Source organism: Melitaea cinxia, chromosome 19 (genome assembly GCF_905220565.1).
Source record: "Melitaea cinxia chromosome 19, ilMelCinx1.1, whole genome shotgun sequence".
Classification (NCBI taxonomy): Eukaryota; Metazoa; Arthropoda; class Insecta; order Lepidoptera; family Nymphalidae; genus Melitaea; species Melitaea cinxia.
In genome coordinates this window covers 7324153-7343536 of record NC_059412.1, presented here as the reverse complement: position 1 = coordinate 7343536, position 19384 = coordinate 7324153, and the positions used below count along the sequence as shown (strand labels likewise).

The window sequence follows — 19384 nt, the reverse complement described above, 5'->3', positions numbered from 1 at the left end:
TTAATATCTATCTTGCCAAATAATCGACCCGTTTGCCATAAAATGTTCTGCCAAAAAATTACGAATATCGGTTGGAGTGCCATCTATACATTCGTTCGGTGTTAAAGTAACTGATTCATTCATTGAGTTATTAGAGGTTGTTATTGAAGAGCTGTTTCGAAGAAAATTATGCAAGTGAACAGCAGCTAGAACTACCTTTTTAGCTGATGTTGGGTTTAACATAATTGCATTTCTCAGTACTCTAAATTTAGACGCCAAAATACCAAAAGCATTTTCAACTACTCTACGTGCTCTCGATAGTCTGTAGTTAAAAATCCGTTCTTTAGACCCTTTTGAATGAATTCCTGCAAAAGGTGTCAACATATATTTAGTTAAAGCAAAAGCTTGATCTCCTAATATGACATAGGGTACTTTTGTTGTGTAGGGTATATTTAAAATTTCTGGTGCTGGTACATTAAGTTGATTATTTTCTAACTTTCGGTACAATTCACAATGTTTAAAAACGCCTCCATCTGATATTCGACCTTGACTTCCAACGTTAACGTACATAAAATTGTAATTTGAGTCTACTAATGCTAAAAGTACAATACTAAAATATTTTTTATAATTGTAATACTCGGTGCCGCTTCTAAAAGGAGCCTGAATAGTTATATGTTTTCCGTCCAAAGCACCGATGACATGTGGGAAATTCCATTTTTCCTCGAATTCTTTAGAGACTATCTTCCAATCTTGTTCCGATACTGGTAACTGAAAAATATAAAGTTCACATTAAAAAAATGCGAAATTTATCTTAACACGGGTGGGGGTGGGTAACCTCAAAGAATCGCGTGGAAATCTAACTACGACATTCTACGACAGATATAAATGAAAACAGTCGGACATCATACGAAAGCATTTTAGTCCTAGCTGAAACGGAGACACTTCTTAAATCCCAAAGACTATACCTATATTCTACAAACACAACTAAAAATCGTTGTTTTGATTACAGGATTGTGGCTCATCGTCGCAGTCACATAATACAGAACAAGGAGCTACAGAACAAGGCGCTACAGAACAAGGCGCTACAGAACAAAGCGCTACAGAACAAGGCACTTCAGAACTAAATACGACTAACATGAATACTGCATCTACGATTCCAACTAAAAGGAAGCCAACAAAGAGAACACACGAAGATCCGGAGTATGATGCCGAGAATAAAATGTTAGAAGATGCATTGGAAGAAATGCGAAAACAAAGCGATAACAGCAACGATTTATACGTTGCTTTTGGCATGCACGTAGCGGCAGAGTTGAGAAAATACGATCCCATAACCTTAGCAAGAGTAAAACATTCCATAAATACTATAATATTTGACGCTGATATGGCATGTATAAACCAACTCAATCAGTCTACAATTCAAGAAAACGATGAAAGAAGACCAGGTTATTTTACTACACATTATACCGATATCTCCAATACGGCATCCTCTAGTGACTCTAGTATGGGATCCGGACTTACACAATTGATTAACGATTTGAATACTGAGAATAGTTTATAATTAAATAGTGATTGTTTCATTTTTATTGTCTGCACATTAAACATGCACATATTTATGATTGATTAAAAACTTAATAAAAATAATGTAAGTAATAAAGTTGTTCTTTTTTACCTTTATCGCATCCTTCAGAGCTTTCACTAGGGCATCGCACACCTCTGGGACTATTTTTGAGATTGTTTGCTTTGACACGTGAAATATATATTGTAGACTAGTATATGAGTCTCCTGTGGCCAAATATCGCAAAGTTATTGCGAGTCTCTCTTTCGTCGTTATTGCTACACGCCAGTGTGTATCAGTTTTTTTAATAAATGGTTCCACCAGTGTATGTATATGTTCAAATTCTTCCAAGGTCAATCTTAAAAACTGTGTTGTTCGATAGTGGATTTCATAATTAATCACTTTCAAATTCTTTACCCTCTGTTGGAAAAGTGGTCGTATCCAGCATTGCCTTGTTTTTTTCAGTCTCTTCCTTCTGCGTAATTTTCGAATAATAAGTAGAGCTACAACACACGCGGCCGCTTTCATTTTGGATCGAATGCAAACTGAGAGCACAGCGTGTCTAGGACATGCCGCGCAGTATTGCCGCGCACACATTTCTGGGATGTCTACACTAGTCGCGCATCAGAGCTGTGTCTCGCGATTGCCGCGTGTTGCTGCCGCGCACTCGCAGCGCTATGTTTGGACACGCCTTTAGGGTTCCTAAAGTTAATACTTAAAAAATTATATAAAAAAACTAGAGATCCTTTTAGTTTATAGTAAAACATTAATAAGAATAAAAAATGTAAAAAAGTTAATTACGATTTAATTATTAAGTTGTTTATTAATAAATGAAATAAGTGTAATAAGGTATAACCTTACGGGGTCATTTTATACCCCCGACTCCAGATATGTTAGCAAAAATCGCGACTCCAGCTAAGGGTAAAAGTAAACTTTTAATTTAAGTACAAATTATCCATAAAATGTAATTATAATTCCATTGATGAAATTTATGGTGACTTAACATTTTTAGAAATAATTATTGGCAATATAATTATTGTCAATTAGGGAATGCAATGAAGGTTGAATGCAGTGACTTAGATACTAGGTACAGAGTGGCGCCATGATGTCATACAAATAAACAAACAAAGCTTGATACCCTTGTATGACGGCCCCCACCTAATAAAGGGAATAAGAAATAATTTAATTACAAATTTGAAAAGGAGCATGTTAAACCAGAAAAAATGAGCAAAATGCGAGTGAAAATAGCATTACAAATATTTAGCCATAATGTTGCTGTGGCTACAGAGCATTTGACAGGGCAGGGTGACCTCTATAAAATGTCACCATAGTTATTTTATTAGATAATTTATTTAACTCAATGAACTCCAGTACCTTTCATATCCCAAATGGCAAAATATACAAAGGTTCTATCACAATGAATTCACCTCACTATCAGCTCTGGTCACAAGCTAAAAATGTATTAAAAATTGTTAAATTTTGTAAAAAAAAAAAACTACGAATGGCAATAAAATTCGACGTGTAGACACAACGGTTTCATCTGTAAAGAACTTTATAAAAACAATTGAAGCCATATAAGCATTATGGACAGTACTTTCTAGAAACTATTCATTCGACGACTTGTGACAGCAGGCGACGATCTTCTACGGAGCCGGCATATGAGTGGAGCCACGTGTCAGGAATAGCAGAAACCATGTTATTTCTAGATCTTCAGTTTTTAAATTTGTTCTTATTGTTAAAGATTAAGATAGGTATGAGTGTTCATAATTTTAATTTTAGTATCTAAATTGAAATTTTTAATTAAGTCTTACGAAGTGTCAGTTATGTTGCACGGGAATAAATTAATTTAAATCTGTTATTATTATTACAACATCCTGTATTTTAATTATAGTTACTTTTTTGGTTCATCGCTTTGAAATTTAATTCTCGAAAATTATTATTTTAATGCGCGTAATGGGCTGAATACTGTTACACTACTGGAGAGTGGTCAACTGAGAAATCACTACGAGACTTGCACTCACGACACAAGATAATGTTATGCAGTAAACATTTTTATTGACTCCTCGCTTACTAGTTTAAATGGATACTACTACGCTTCTGTACATGGACTTATGCCGTTGGAGGCAATAAGGCCAGGCCTGAACATTTTTCATCAACTAAAAAAAACGAGCAAAAAGAATGAAGCCAGACGACAGGTTGTGCTGTCTTCTTTTTGATGAAATGGGCCTAACTCCACATTTTGATTATAATAAAAAAAGCGACAGAATCATCGGCTTAGTCGACAACGGTATCTCAACTCAAAATAAAATTGCTGATCATGCGTTAGTGGTAATGATAAGAGGTATTTAAAAAAAGTATAAACAGCCTATTATAGCGATCTGTGCTTACTAATTAAAACTTTAACAAGAATGTTGAGTTCAGTAGGATTTACAGTTTTGGCGACAGTCTGTGATCAGGGGATATCAAATGTAAGTGCGGTAAATTGTTTAATATAAGAGACAAGAGTAGTTTATTTAACCCTGGATAACTAAACATTCGTCCATACGACTACGCACCTATTCCCAAAAATCAAGTATATGTACTTCCACGCAGCCCCCGCTGCCGTCTCTTTTTCTACCTTCCTGATTGATGTAAACAGTGCATCGCGTGACGCTATTGCGGTCCCACGCTAATTAGGGAGTGAGATTTGTTTATTCAATCGTCCACTCGACGAAAGTTTAGTCATAAAACAAGTTTTTTTTAAAGGTAAGATGAACATCTATTTTATTGTTTATATATATTTTACTATTTATTTAGACTGCAATCACTGTTTGTCGATGTAAAATAAAGTAGTAATGTTTATGTAGTCAAATATTTTACTGAATTATTTTGGAATAAAGTGCTAAGCATTTTTCTTTTATACATTGTGTGTTTTTTACTTTATGTTGGTATGAATATAATGTATGTAGATATGAAATTTTATGACAGTGTTTTATTTTTAGATGGACTTGAGGAGCCAAGACGAGCAGATACGCCAATGGCTCGAAGAGGATAGTGAAGCAGAATGTGACTTGTCTGATGGCTCAGTATCGGAAACTGAGGATAATGTCGAAGAGGAAATACATAATGACACCAATGGCAATTCTCATTCTTGCGGTGAGTCTTCTGAGTCTGAAGACGAAGTCAGACTTTCAAGAAAAAGACAAAGAACTCAAATTATAGACAGTAATAATTCTTCGGGCGAAGAATCACTTGAACCTCGAAACTCGGATTCTCGTGATCCTCGTATCCTTCAGTCAGCCTCCCGATTTCTGTTTGGGAAAGATAAACATAAATAATGGTCGTCTACACCGAGACCAGCGACAACTCGTACACTGAGACATAATATGGTGCATTTCATACCAGGACCAAGAGAGGAAGCAAGGGGAGCTAGTGAACCTATACAGTACTTGTCTCTTTTTATTACAGATGAGATGTTACAGTAAGTTATTACATTTACAAATGCAGAAATACTTATTAGCAAAAATAAATACAAGTGTGAAATGCATACTGTCTCTCCGATTGATTTGGTGGAACTAAAAGCTTTGCTCGGTTTATTATTAATATCAGCGGCTACGAAAAGTAACCATTTACCAACTCGGTTGCTTTTCGATACTAGAAGATCAGGAACAGTTTTCAAGGCTTGTATGACTGCAGAGAGATTCAACTTCATTATAAAATGCCTTCGTTTTGACGAAAAGCAAACTCGGGAAGCTAGAAAATTGACCGATAACTTTGCGCCCATTCGCGAATTGTGGGATAAATTAATTTCCAATTTTCAAAAGTGGTACACACCAGGATCATACATCATTGTAGATGAACAGCTGGTTGGTTTTCGAGGACGTTGTCCTTTTAGCATGTATATCCCAAACGAACCGGATAAATATGGAATCAAACTCGTCATGGCTGCAGATGTCAACAGTAAATATGTAATAAATGCAATTCCGTACTTGAGAAAGGGAACTGATCCTCAGGGACAACCGTTGGCTACTTTTTTTGTGGAAAAAAATACATCTACTTTGTATGGCTCTAATCGCAATATCACAATTGATAATTGGTTTACCTCTGTGTCTTTGGCTGAGGAGCTGTTGAAATTACCATACAATTTAACTTTAGTAGGGACTCTGAGAAGTAACAAGCGTGAAATACCCGAGCAATTAAAAAATTCAAAGACGCGCCGCATCGGCACTACGATGTTCTGTTTCGACGATAAAATGACTCTAGTATCTTTCAAGCCTAAATCGAACAAAGATGTTTTCCTATTGTCAACAGTCCACGACCAACCTATCATCAATGAAACTACAGGGAAACCAGAAATTATTCATTTTTAAAACAGTACAAAGGGAGCTGTCGACACCGTTGACCAAATGTGTTCGAATATTTGTACAGACAGAAAAACTAAAAGATGGCCACTATGTATTTTTTATAATATGCTAAATCTTTCAATTATAAATTCCTACGTCATTTACCTTTATAACAATGTAAGAAATCGAACATCCAAACTAAACCGACGTGATTTTGCCATGAAAATTGGAGACCAACTCGTAGAGCCCTGGCTAAAACAGCGACTGCAAATAGTAACTTTGAGGCGTAATATCAAAAACATGATACAAGATATATTAGGTATTGTATCTGACGCAGAAGCACCAACTCCTTCTACATCGAATGTGCGCAAAATTTGTTACCTATGTCCTTTAAAGGCTCGAAGAATGTCAAAACACCGATGCATTAAGTGCAAAAATGCAATTTGCGGACCCCATAATGTGGACATGTGTAGCAACTGTGCCGAATAATGTAAACGTTAATTATTATTTTTTATTACTTGCTTTTTAACTTTCCTTTTGTGCCATTTAAATATTTTGGATAAATATTAATGTCGTTGTAATATGTGTTTTTATTTGCGTAGTCCGTTCGACGAAAGATTAGTTATTATGTAACCCCAAAATATAGTTTAGTTATGTAGGGTTAAGAAATGTCAAAGAAATGAAAAACAGAACATTTGAGGTAGATGGCAATGAGATTATCCCACTCTTTGATGGCCCCATATTTTTTAAATGGAATACGCAATAATTTACTAACGAAACCTTAATATGCACAATGGAGGGAGAACATAAATTTGCTAAATGGGAGCACATTGTTAATTTTTATAAAAATGTTCCTACATACAAAGGAATAAACCGGTTAAAAAAAATAACTAAATACCATTGCAATCCTAACGAAATTCCGAAAATTAAGGTGATGTTTGCATCACAAATTTTTAGCCAAACAGTTGGAGTAAATATGGGCTACTTAGAAGGTGAGTTTCCAAAATTTAATCCAGGAAGTTAAAAGCTTCTAATTCATGAAACAGATAATAAAAACATCTTCTTTTTTCTTTGATTCTTATTGATCTGGTAATATAATTGCGATGCATGTCAATTAAAAAAGGTCTTAGGTATTTATTTTTGTGTTTCAGACAAGGGGCTGTTACCAAAAGAATGCCAGGACAGCTATATAATTATCTTATCTTAACTGTTTGACTCTATTAACGGAAATTTTATATATTCTTGTAAAAAAAGTGGCAAACAGCTACTACAACCTTTAACACCATCCTCATTGCACGACTAAATCTGGAGAAAAGCTAAACAGATTTGAAAAACTATGAAATTTATATCCAAAGAAGGAAAAGTTTGTGTAGTGCCATCTATAAGCAATTGGTTGCTAACCCTAGAAAATATGGAGTGTCTACGGAATAAACTATTTTACGAATATAATTTAAAATCTATATGGTGTAGACACTAAGCAGGATCTGTTAGAAAAATTTTTTGGTAGCGTACGGAGTCATGTGTACAGGAATAATTTTCTCACATGTGCAGGCTTTGAAGCTGCGTTTGCGTCATTGCTCATAAATAATTTAAGCATCAGTTATTCACCGGGATCCAATTGTGAAGAAGATTCATGCCACATATTGAAATTTATAAGTAAATTATTTTTTAGCAAAAGCACAAAAAGTGATGAACCCATTGAAGTTGATTTTAGCCACATTTACGATAATGATTGAATGAATGATGATGTGCTGTGTGGCTACGGCACTAAAGAATTTAGCCACCCCCTCTCTTCCCGTGGGTGTCGTAAGAGGCGACTAAGGAATAACAAGGTTCCACAACCATCTTGGAACTTAAGAAGCCGACCGATGGCGGGATAACCATCCAACTGCTGGCTTTGAAATACACAGGCCGAAGACGGGCAGCAGCGTCTTTGGTGCGACAAAGCCAGTACTGCGGTCACCAACCCGCCTGCCCAGCGTGGTGACTATGGGCAAAACACATGAGTTCACGTTATTTTTGACGTAAACTTTTGGAGGCCTTTGTCCAGCAGTGGACTGTATAGGCTGTAATGATGATGATGATGATGACGATAATGATTTGATTGTGAGTTTTGAAATAAAAAAGAGAGACCCCAGAATAATTGCCACATTGCAGTACGTAACAGGTTACATTTTACGCGTGATAAAAATAAAATATTTAAAAACTGTGCGACTTGTAAAAATATTTTATATGACGCAAACACCGAGTACACAATAATTCGCGATAATAATAACAAGGCCTACCTAACACATCCTTCGGAGGAACTTGTAAAAACATTTTCTTTAATTCAGGACATAGTCCATAATATAAAAAAAAAAATGTATCAATGAAAAACATATGTAATTATACAGGTTACTTGTAAAATACCAGCATCCTTGCAGGACAAGATAGCTAACATCATAAGTAAACAACATTTGTTCTACGACTTTTGACATAACTCAATATATTAATTAAAAATGATTTTTTAAGCTTTTATTGTACTGTCGTGACATTTGTAACTCATGTTTCATTCATTATCGAAAGGACGAAGCAACGCTCGCGCGCGCTTGCACTGCTAATAATAGTAATAAATAACACTTACTCTGCCCGATAATTCTAGTTAATAAAATAACTAGTTGATAATATAAATTGCTTGGTGGGTTTGTAGACAGTATCATAGTATGTATGTCGCAGTGACTTAAGTAAATGTGTATGTAGGTTAGCTATCTGAATTCTGAACATCCAAAATATGTGAAAATTATTGACGTAGCTAATTATTATTTTGTGTGTTATTATTGTGTGTGTGTGTTAAAGTCCCTTGCATGTCGGTGTCTATCGAGCACATAGCGTTCAAAATAGTCATCATCACAACCAACACACAGACCATACCTAAAAATCAGCTGTTCACTAACACGTGCTAACACTTCCGAAGTAGTTTTAATTTGATTGAACGCACAAATTATTTTATCAATGAGCATGTCACGGCTTGTAATTTCGCGACCAATGTACATCATTGTTTTAATGTGTCCCCATAAATAAAAGTTCATTGACCTTGGTAACCTTGGAGACCATGCACGAGGTCCCCCGCGTCCAATCCATCGACCGGTAACATAGTTTCACGACTCGGTGTAGGTAAGTTTGGATACCTAGCTGCATATTGCCGACAGGCTTCCGACACATTGTCATCACACCTAGCCAGAATCCTCACCATTCCCGTGTTCTCGACATTAGAATACCGATACGCCATGGTTATAAAATTACTTTAGTATAGATACAATAACATCGATCGATATACGAGTAAAATAAATACGAGTGGCACACAAAATCGTATGACGCGGGCGCATCCAAGTCGCCGTGCTGACTGCCGCGGCTAGCTAAATAGCTCAAGCTCAAGGGCGCTAGCGCCGCTCCGGCCCTTCCTTCCCCCCACATTCAGATTCACACGCGCAAGTGGTAACCGTTTACCTAATCTTTTTTTTGTATGAAAGTAAAATCTAACAAATTATGAAAAGTCGTAGAACAAAAGTTGTTACATATGATGTTAGCTATCTTGTCCTGCAAGGATGCTGGTGTTTTACAAGTAACCTGTGTAAAGACTGTATTGTATGCCAAAGTTGAAAATTATTTTTTAAAATGTGATGAACACTCTTCGGATTTGGTTGAGCAAATACAGAGTGTTTGGAGGGTAAGTAGCCATAGGAAAATAGTGGATAGGTGATGGTGTTGGCTACTTGTTGCGCCTAATTAAATAACATTTTGCCTCAAGTTTAACGAGGCTCTTTTCGCTTCTTTTTTAGAAAATCCCCATTTTTTTGATAAAATCTTTAATATTTTTGTTATTAATAATTGAAATGCCAAAAAAAATTATTTAACTTGTTAGTCTAGTCTCGTCTTATTCATATTTAATCGTAATTTCATACAAACAATTTATAAAAAAATAATAATGACGTGTTAAGCCTTTTTAAGGCAGCGGGAATATATTTCCCACCATCTTTTTCTAAACTATTTGTTGAACGAATTTTAAGGAAAGTTTTTTTTTCTTTTGGTAACATTTTTATGGATATCCGGTCTAAATGTTTTATCTATAATAATGACAAGTCACCATTTTAGTTTTTTGCTGTGACATTTGGAAGATTGAAATCGGGTGTGTTTCGGTAAGACTTCATAAATCTTTATAAATCTCTGATATCTGCGATTCATGAACGGTAAGTTGTTATTATTTCTAAAGCTTATTGTATATTTCATTGATATTCGTGCATATTTTCAATTTTGGATTTCGCAAATTTTGTTATTAGGGATTTTTTGTGGTGGTAAAAGTATTCCCTTTGCCCGTGGAGCTGGTCATAGCTTTAGTATTTATTTCTTGTTACAGATTTGAAAATGACTGAAAAGGCATTGAATGACTTAGAGATAGCTTGCGCATTAGAGGAGATTTTTGGATTACCTGATGACCCCGAAGTGTCAGATGATAATTTAGAATCCAATGAGGAAGATGTGCAGTATAGTACAGCGAGACTTCAGAGGATTTTAGATGGCCTTGATGAGCCTCATGATGGAATTCTAGCACCCACACCCGATTCACCTGATAGCCCTATTAGTGATACAATTAATAGGTCTGTTGTAAACCAACTTATTCAATCACCTCAACCAATCAGCAGTAACCGTCCTAGACGGGCAAAAATAATTCAAAATTTATCCAGTCCTTCTGGCACCCAACAGACCTCACGAAGGCAGCCACAATCACCAGTAACCAATACTAACTCAGATTCGGAAAGAGAAGATTCAGACGGTGAAGAGGAAACATGGAAAAAAACGATGTGGACAACTGATAGGCCAAGACCTAGCACTTACGATGAAATTCCGATGGAACCTGCAATTATGTTTAGCAGCCGTACTAGGCCTGTAACTGTATTCGAAAAATTCTTCACTGATGAAGTTTACGATTTGATAATATATCAAACAAACTTATATGCAGAGCAAAGGAAAGATGAAATATGGACAGAATTAGATAAAAAAGAACTGAAGGCTTTTATAGGGATTTTTATAATAATGGGATACAATATTCTGCCTTTTATTGACCTTATTGGTCTTCCGACCCTGGTTTCAGGGTAGACGAAATAGCAGAAACTATGACCATAAAGCGTTTCAAGAAGATATTGCGAAATCTGCACCTGAATGATAATGCACATATACCAGACAAGACAAGCGAGGATTATGACAAACTTTACAAAATACGCCCATTATTGGATCTTATCAATCAGGCATCTCAGAAAAATGCCAAAGACTCTTCATCCCAAAGTATTGATGAATCGATGATTCTCTTCAAAGGCCGATCTTCCATGAAACAGTATATGCCGCTGAAACCAATAAAAAGAGGCTACAAGGTATGGTGTCGCTGTGACAGTAAAACTGGGTACCTGTATGAATTCTACATATACACTGGAAAATCAGAAACCGGAACAGAGGAAGGACTAGGATCCAAAGTTGTGAAGAAGTTGACTGAAAAGCTGATAAATAAAGCACTGGAGGAATATCATATTATTGTTACATTTGACAATTTCTTCTGTGAATACACTCTAATGCAATATCTATATGAAAATTGCATTTATGCTACCGGAACCGTACGAAGACACAGAACACATCTGCCTGTACTTGTCAAAACTAAACAGAAGCTTGCAAAAGGGCAATATAAATGGAGAGTGAAGGGAAATGTATCTTTCTTAGTTTGGCAAGACACCAAGGAGGTTTTACTATTGAGTAATGCATTCCATCCAAAAGTTGGCAAAACCACTGTCTTACGGACTCAGAAAGATGGCACAAAACAAGAAATCAGTTGCCCTTTAGCAATAAAGGAGTATACTAAAAGGATGGGAGGCGTTGATCGCTTTGATCGCATAAAAGGTACCTATTCAGTTGGTAGAAGGAGTAGGAGATGGTGGGTCCGCATATTCTTTTTCCTTTTAGATGCAAGTATAACAAATGCATACTTGTTATATTGCCAAAATACGAATGCGACAAAACTAAGCCATCTTGAATTTCGAGTCTCTGTTGCTAGAGGACTATTCCGCCTCATGCCAAAAACAAACAACAAAGCCACAAACTCCAGCCGTTAGATGTAGCCGTTCACAGTCCTTTAACCTCTCACGTCCCGATGACGCGATATCCGGTCGGCTGAAAAGTGTTCTCTGCGTCCCAAAGTCGCGATATCGAGTCCTATGACTTCATGCGAGTTTCTGCTTAATTTCTGTCAGCAGAAGGTATATTTTCGCTTGTATTTTACATGTATGAACAGGTAAGAATACAAGCTTCCCATTGATGTATCACACTCATCCCCTATTGGTGCAAGTTCAAAATTCTGAACAGTTGAAATTAGTCGTTTTTTATCATCGAAACAAGTGACGTCGTAGTGCAGTTTTTTCGTGTGTTTTGTGTGAAATATGGATGAATCGGTAAGTAACTTTATTTACTAATGAAATAAGTTATTGTAGTTATTATTTAAAGTCAAAATATGTATAAATAAAGTGTAAATGAGCTATATAATCCATTTTGAAGTTTGAATCTGTGTGCTCGAAAAAACAATGGCCGCCATTTTGTTGTTTACACTAATTGCATACAGGATGTTCTCGACTATGCATTTTTGTTCGAGTCTTCGTTATACGAAGGGAAGAGAAAAATGAACTTTACAGTAATTTCTATTTTTATTACTATCAGTAGGTAAATTATTCTAAACACTTATATTGTGTTAACTTTATTCTATACAAAGTGACAGGAAACACACGTATGGAAGTATTATCTTTACTAATATTATAAAACCGAAAGTTTGTGTGTGCGTGTGTGTGTATGTGTATGTTTGTTACTCCTCCACACAATAACCGCTGAACCGATTGCGATGAAACTCGGTATGTAGATAGCTGGAGACCAGGAATAACATAAAGGGTACCTTTTATCCCGATATTCAAACGGGATCGGGACTTACGGGGGTGAAACCGCGGGACACAGCTAGTGTGGTAATATTTTTTTTTGTGGTTTATTGTTTTTTCTAAGATGGAACTAAGAGACGACGAAGAACGCACGGCTCCTGTGAACGCTCCCATCGCGATGTCCGCCCCAGAGCCTACCGACGACGCGCCTCGCCAGCTTTTTCCCATATATAATGTGTGTCAAACACCTGGCGGTCACATAAATATTATCGGGAGCCCATTCTTAGGTGAACGGGTTGAAGACAGAGTGGTAGTAAGTGTCAATATTTACATCTATTAGAGTTAAGTTTTATGGTCAGTTTTCCTAACTATATTCCAATTATTTCATTATTTCCTTAGACTTGGAATCCTGCGGTGACACCGACCGTTGCCAATACGCCAGCAATGCCGTCTACGCCAGCAATGCCGTCTACGCCGGTAGTGCCGTCTACCCCATCCAATAGAAACCTCCGCCCTCGCAGGCTTACCCGCCGCCCTCAACGTCGTCGTCGGATTTCGATATCGTTTGACTACCTGCAAGATTCTGGCAGCGAAGTAGAAATTGGTACCAACGACGACGACGAGAATGAATTTGAAGATTATGCAGGGATGAGAGCGGTAGTGAGAGAACTCCGCGAACTCGAATCTGCACAAGCAGTGGTGGAGGCCGAGGAAGCTGAGCCCAGCAGAGAAGTTGGTGGGGGTGATATGCCCGTTAGTTTCGATTGGAGCCAAGATTATTCGACGTTTCATGGGCAAGAAATGGAATATCAGAGAACGCCCGGGCTGTCTGATAGTGCCGGCACACAAGTGCCTTTCGAGCTCTTTATGCTTGTATGGGATTCGACCATTATGGATCACATTGTCAAGGAGACGAATAAGTATGCCTGGCAGACCATCGCGAAGCTTTCTGAAAGCGGTAATATCAGCGCGAACCTGGACACTTGGGTTGAGACGAATGTGCCAGAGATGTACAGATATTTCGCAGTACTCATGTATATGTCACTCAATCCTCGAGGGCATATACCTGAGTACTGGGCAACCAACATCTTGGGTATGCCTGACTTTCAACTCCTTATGTCCAGGAACAGGTTCCAAATGATTACTCGTTTCCTCCATTTTGTGAATAACGATCACATGTCAAACAACACGCGGAGTTACGATAGAAAGGTGGCAAAAATAACCCCAATTCTTGAACACTGTAATGAAAAGTTTTGCACCTTATATACGCCAAATAAGCACCTAAGCATAGACGAGTCGTTGATTTTGTGGAAGGGCCGCCTTAGCTGGGTACAGTGCATACGCACTAAGGCGGCTCGGTTCGGAATTAAAAGTTTCGAAATTTGCGAAGCAACGACTGGATATATGCTTAGGTGCATCATATATGCCGGGAAGAATTCCTCTATGCACGAGGGACCCATCGATGGGTTTGCAGCCCCTACTGAAAAGGTAGTGCTGAAACTTATGGAGGGGTTCCTGGATGCTGGTCACTGCCTGGTAATGGATAACTGGTATAACCAGTTACCCCTTACCAGGTATTTGAATCAACGCGGCACAGACCTCATTGGAACGTTGAACAGGCGGCGTCGCCATGTCCCCGCTCTCATCAAAAATGTTAGAGAGGATGTGGTGCGTGGTCATGTGGTGAGTTGTCATTGCGGTGACATAAGTCTCACAGTCTGGAAAGACGTTAAACTAGTAGCCACAATTTCAACTTACCATGATGATCAACTTGTAGCCGGCAGGCGTGCAGGAGAGGATATAAACAAGCCAGTCTCCATTTCTGAATACAACAAGTACATGGGCGGTGTCGATCTTAAGGATCAGAAGCTATCCATGTACTTGTTAGAAAGGAAAAGGGGACTGAAGTGGTACATAAAAGTGTTCACAAGACTGCTTAACATCAGTATTCTGAACACTTTTATAATGTACCAGAAACATCCAACCACATCCACTTTAACGCACAGGCAGTTCCGCTATGCTTTAGCAGATGGATTGTGCAAGCGGTTCCCCAGGGCCGAGCCAGCACACCCAATACGGCAAATGCCATCGGCTTTAGTCCGGCTGGATAATGCTTCGGACCATTATCCGGTACACACAGAAACGATCCGTGGGAAACCTACACAGCACATACGACGACGTTGCGTGCGATGCACAGCGCGTCAGGTCCGCACCCAAGTGACGGTTATGTGTCAGAAATGCCGTGCTCCGTTATGCATTGGGCAGTGCTGGATAGACTACCATACACTCAATAACCTTTAGATGTAAGTTTATTATGTAGTTTGTTTGTGTATTATGTAAGATTATTTTTTAATTTGAATAAAACTACTAAGTTTAAAAAAGTTGTTTTCGTTGTCCCTATACAGGTAAGACTTAGCAAGCGAGGCCGGGGCAAAAACTAGGGAATTATATCACAGGAATATTTTCTTGGATAAATAGTGTCATGATCTACCTACATACAAAATATCAAAATCCATGCAGTTCATTTATGATTTTACTCTTAACCTACCTACTCGTAGTTATGTATGCAAAAAAATATCAACCTGTATATGGCACAGTTTGCTACTGTGAACGCCCGTGGACGCGATATCGTGCATATCGGTTGTCGACGGCGCGCGGACCTCGGGATGCAGTGAACTTTGACATTTTGCGTTAGCGGGACGTGAGAGGTTAAAAACCAAATATGCAATCGAATGCGAAAAATGGACGAACCATCACCCTGGAAGAGGTATAACCCAATTTCAAGTGGCCGGTCTATTCAATAATGCTTTTAAAAATGCAGCGACTATAGCCAACGCTGAGTCTGGCTTTAAAGCAACAGGAATATATCCGTTCGCAGATGATTTGTTTGATGATACAGATTTCGCTCCGGCTTCAGTTACTAACCAGGTTGTAGAAATAACTGAAAGGCCAGAAAGTCCTGTTCTGCAAAATAATAATATGATTGATAATAATGATAATATTCAACCCTTGTCAAGCTGTATCTCGGACAAACGAGATGATCAACCAACATCTGTTGACAACATAGTTTTGCCAGAAAGTCCTTCAATGCTACAAACATCTGATGCAGATTGTATAGAAACTTGTATTGATTCAGATATAACAATTATAAATGATGAAAGTAAGAACCAAAATGAAGTGACTGCTCGGTTTAATATGTCTGCTTGCCACGAGGCTAGTAATAATGCTTCCAGCAATAAAGAACAAGGAGATTTATCACAAAAAGATGATAACGATTTCAACGTTCAGAATATTGCTGATTTACAAAGAGATGACCCTGATTTGGCAACAACAACGGCACAAAAAGATGATCCAATTGTTACTGTGGCTCAATTAAGTCCATTACCGCGCATGAAAGAAAAGAAGAATAGAACAAGACCTTGCTTAAAATCAGAAATTATAACATCCAGTCCATATAAAAAGCAATTGGAAGAAAAAAAGAAATTGATGGAACAAAAGACACGCCATGTTTAAGCAAGTCAATTTTGATGATTTAGGTTCCCCTGGACCATCAGGTACTCAAAAGCGCAAAACACGCCTTACGGGTAAAACTAAAGCCACGGAATCGCAACCGAAACCTTCAACATCTCGATCACAATCTAAAAGAAGATCTCTGAAAGAAGTTGAAGAGTATTTTTGTCCAGTTTGTGATGAAAAATATGAAGAGCCTCTGTACGAAGACTGGATTATATGTATTATGTGTAGAAGATGGTTCCATGAAAAATGCACAGCAAACGAACCAGGCATGAGTAATTACGTCTTTATGGTATTTTGTTGTAAGATTTTTTTTTAAAGTTCCTGTTTTGATTAGATATTAGGTATTACACAAAGTTTTTGAGACTGATTTTCACCAATTAGAAATGTAAGAAAATGTTATTTTAAAAGCTGTTGAGACTTTTTTGTTTATTTTTTTTGTTAGATTATGATGTTACCTTTTATATGCTAGATATATAGTTATGTATATTTGTATTTTGTATATGTTTATATATATGTATTTATGTATATGTTTATGTATGTATAAACGTTTATGTCTCAATTTGTACACTTACACTGACACAATACCATCTCCTCTGCCCCTAGGTTGCCTGGAAGAGATTGCTTTTTAGCGATAAGGCCGCCCTTTGTGCCTGATGATACTCTGTTTAAGTTCATAATATGTATTATTTCTGTTTTGGTGTACAATAAAGTGTATTGTTATGTTATGTTATATAGGTTATCACATTAACTGCCAGAGTAATAATGACAAAATTCACAAAAAAATAATTATGCCAATTGATGTTATAGGTCTAAATATACATATATTAAATTTTGGGGTCAATCGGAGGCAGGGTTCCGTAGAAAATTAAAAAAAACTTCACGAGGTCACCGGTACCCTACATGGCGCACAGAAGTAATTATGTTGATTTCTGTTACCAAGGCGCCGTGCGGTCATCTCTCCGGGCACCCGCGCACCTCAGTCGCTTACACGCGCTATCACGGAACGGATGTTACGTTATGTCATTTTGCGATTACCACTTTCTTTTGTCGTACTGTTATATCCCATTTTACAACGCAGTAAAAGCTTCATAAGCATTAATATTATACACTGTATTTTTCCTATAGTTTTATCATTACTCAGCAATTGAATTATATTGTTTCTTCGTTAATATTATTTTTTATTTTAAAACAGTCAGTTAGACTCAGAGCCCCGAGTAGATCGGACATCAATTAAAGTTCGGAAGTCAATTATCCAACATTGTGTCCAATCTTTTTGAATAAAGCAGTTAGCGGTGTAGTATAGTTTTTTTTTAAAAAGACAAACAGGGTCGGCATCCTAACAAATTGGTGTCAGAAGTGGGATACCAGAGAAGTCTGACGACATAGAGTCAAATAACAGACGCTGGTATCCGAACAGAGCCACCCTTAATTTTTGACCGACAGTAAGACTTAACCAAAGGTTAAGCCTGCGTCAACTACAAAGGACGACGATAAGCCTCCGCTCTTAAGCGTGAGCCCGCTCCAGCCGCTCAAAGGACGACGATCAGCCTCCGCTCTTAAGCGTGAGCCCGCTCCAGCTACTGCATCCAGGACGACGGTCAGCCTCAGCATATCGTCTGAGCCCGCTCCAAGTCTCCGGGTCTCCAGGTCTAGCTCACCACACCAAGCGAAAAAGTTCCATCCGCTCCAGTTACAAGAGACGTCACCGCAACGCGACACCGGTTCCCACGCGACGACATGCGAGTGTGTATTGCCGTTTTCTTGTAAGTGTTTTGTGATATTTATAAAGTATTAAGTAAATCAAAAATTTTAAGAGCTAAAAGTGCTGAAATTAGTAAAGTTTTCTAAATTAGTGTTCTAAATCAGTGTTCTAAATCGTAATTATAAACTCTGAATCTACTTAATTTTATATTTAAGCATTTTAATTCTACCATTGTCATATTGTACTTATTGTATTTTTTTGTCCTATTATAAGCTCAGCATACCATAATAGTATTTCAAGCTAATGTCTCTTAAAGCGGAATCATTAAAAAGAACCGAAATGTCTGAAAAAATAACATTATCCTTTTTAACAAAATTTATCAAATCATATAGTGGGGATAGAGAATCACTCCCTGCATTTCTCACTAATTGTGAGAATGCGATGTCACTGGCTAATTCAGACCAACAACAAATTTTATGTAAATTCATATTATCGCAGTTAGAAGGTAAAGCTCAGATTGCATGCAGTTTAAAACATTTTTCAAATTGGACGGACTTAAAAACATTTCTAAGGTCTACATTCGGAGAAAAGAAACATGCGACTCATTTACTATCCGATTTACAACATTCTAAACAATTGCCAAATGAAGACGTAACAAAATATTCATTAAGGATAGAGCAAATTTTAACGCGAATACATTCAGATATCCATTATAGCTGTAAGGACGAGAGCGAGCTCCCAGGCCGTATAGCTGCTATGGAAGACCTTGCTTTAAATTCATTTTTATTAGGGCTTAACCCTTCAATTTCTAATATCGTCAGGTGTAAAAACCCTCTAACTCTCAGTGATGCGATACAATATGCAACTGACGAGGAAAAATTATTTAATTTATACAAAATTAATTCAAGACCTCAGAAACAGTGCTCGATATGTAATAAGGTAGGACATAGTTCCTCAGATTGCTATAAAAATAAAGAGCCTAAATATTCGCGAAAACTATTTCACATAAATCCAAAAAATAATTTAAATAGAAACTCTAATATATTTTATAATAAAACGTGTAATTATTGTAAACACGTCGGTCATACGATCATGGAATGTCGCAAGCGTCAATTTAATATGAAACGCCGTGTGAATACAAGCAACGTGCAACATGACACGTCAAATGCTAATTCTAATATTGCCGGTGCACATACATGTGAAAATGAATCACATAATTATATAAATGATTCTCAATCGATTAATCGTCACGAAGATTTAAATTAAAAAGGATTTTGGTTCCGTGTCTGCCAAAATCCATTCAAGGTCATAAGGACACGCCATATTCTAACTTTTCTACTAATTTTACTAAATCTAAATTTCAACACAA

The 19384-nt window shown here is 37.2% G+C and overlaps 3 protein-coding genes across 3 annotated transcripts; 2 read left to right on the top strand and 1 right to left on the bottom strand.

The window, feature by feature from the left end:
* LOC123662702 (putative nuclease HARBI1) lies at positions 1–2819 on the bottom strand. The gene is made up of 2 exons (XM_045597506.1): positions 1649–2819; positions 1–747 (listed from the first exon to the last, which is right to left on the bottom strand). The coding sequence occupies exons 1-2, from the start codon at positions 2129–2131 to the stop codon at positions 1–3; spliced, it is 1230 nt and encodes a 409-aa protein (XP_045453462.1). The 5' UTR covers positions 2132–2819.
* Positions 2820–5055: 2236 nt separating this feature from the next.
* LOC123662701 (piggyBac transposable element-derived protein 4-like) lies at positions 5056–5883 on the top strand. The gene has a single exon (XM_045597505.1). The coding sequence runs from the start codon at positions 5056–5058 to the stop codon at positions 5881–5883; it is 828 nt and encodes a 275-aa protein (XP_045453461.1).
* Positions 5884–11006: 5123 nt separating this feature from the next.
* Positions 11007–11990, top strand: LOC123662700 (piggyBac transposable element-derived protein 4-like). Its single transcript, XM_045597504.1, has one exon. The coding sequence runs from the start codon at positions 11007–11009 to the stop codon at positions 11988–11990; it is 984 nt and encodes a 327-aa protein (XP_045453460.1).
* The last annotated feature ends 7394 nt before the right edge of the window (positions 11991–19384 follow it).

Bases quoted from the DNA above. Each gene is read 5' to 3' on its own strand.
- LOC123662702 (XM_045597506.1), bottom strand. From the start codon at position 2,131: ATGTGTGCGCGGCAATACTGCGCGGCATGTCCTAGACACGCTGTGCTC. The intron at 748-1,648 runs GTAAAAAAGAAC...TATATTTTTCAG, and splicing joins CTCTGAAGGATGCGATAAAG to TTACCAGTATCGGAACAAGA.
- LOC123662701 (XM_045597505.1), top strand. From the start codon at position 5,056: ATGCATACTGTCTCTCCGATTGATTTGGTGGAACTAAAAGCTTTGCTC.
- LOC123662700 (XM_045597504.1), top strand. From the start codon at position 11,007: ATGACCATAAAGCGTTTCAAGAAGATATTGCGAAATCTGCACCTGAAT.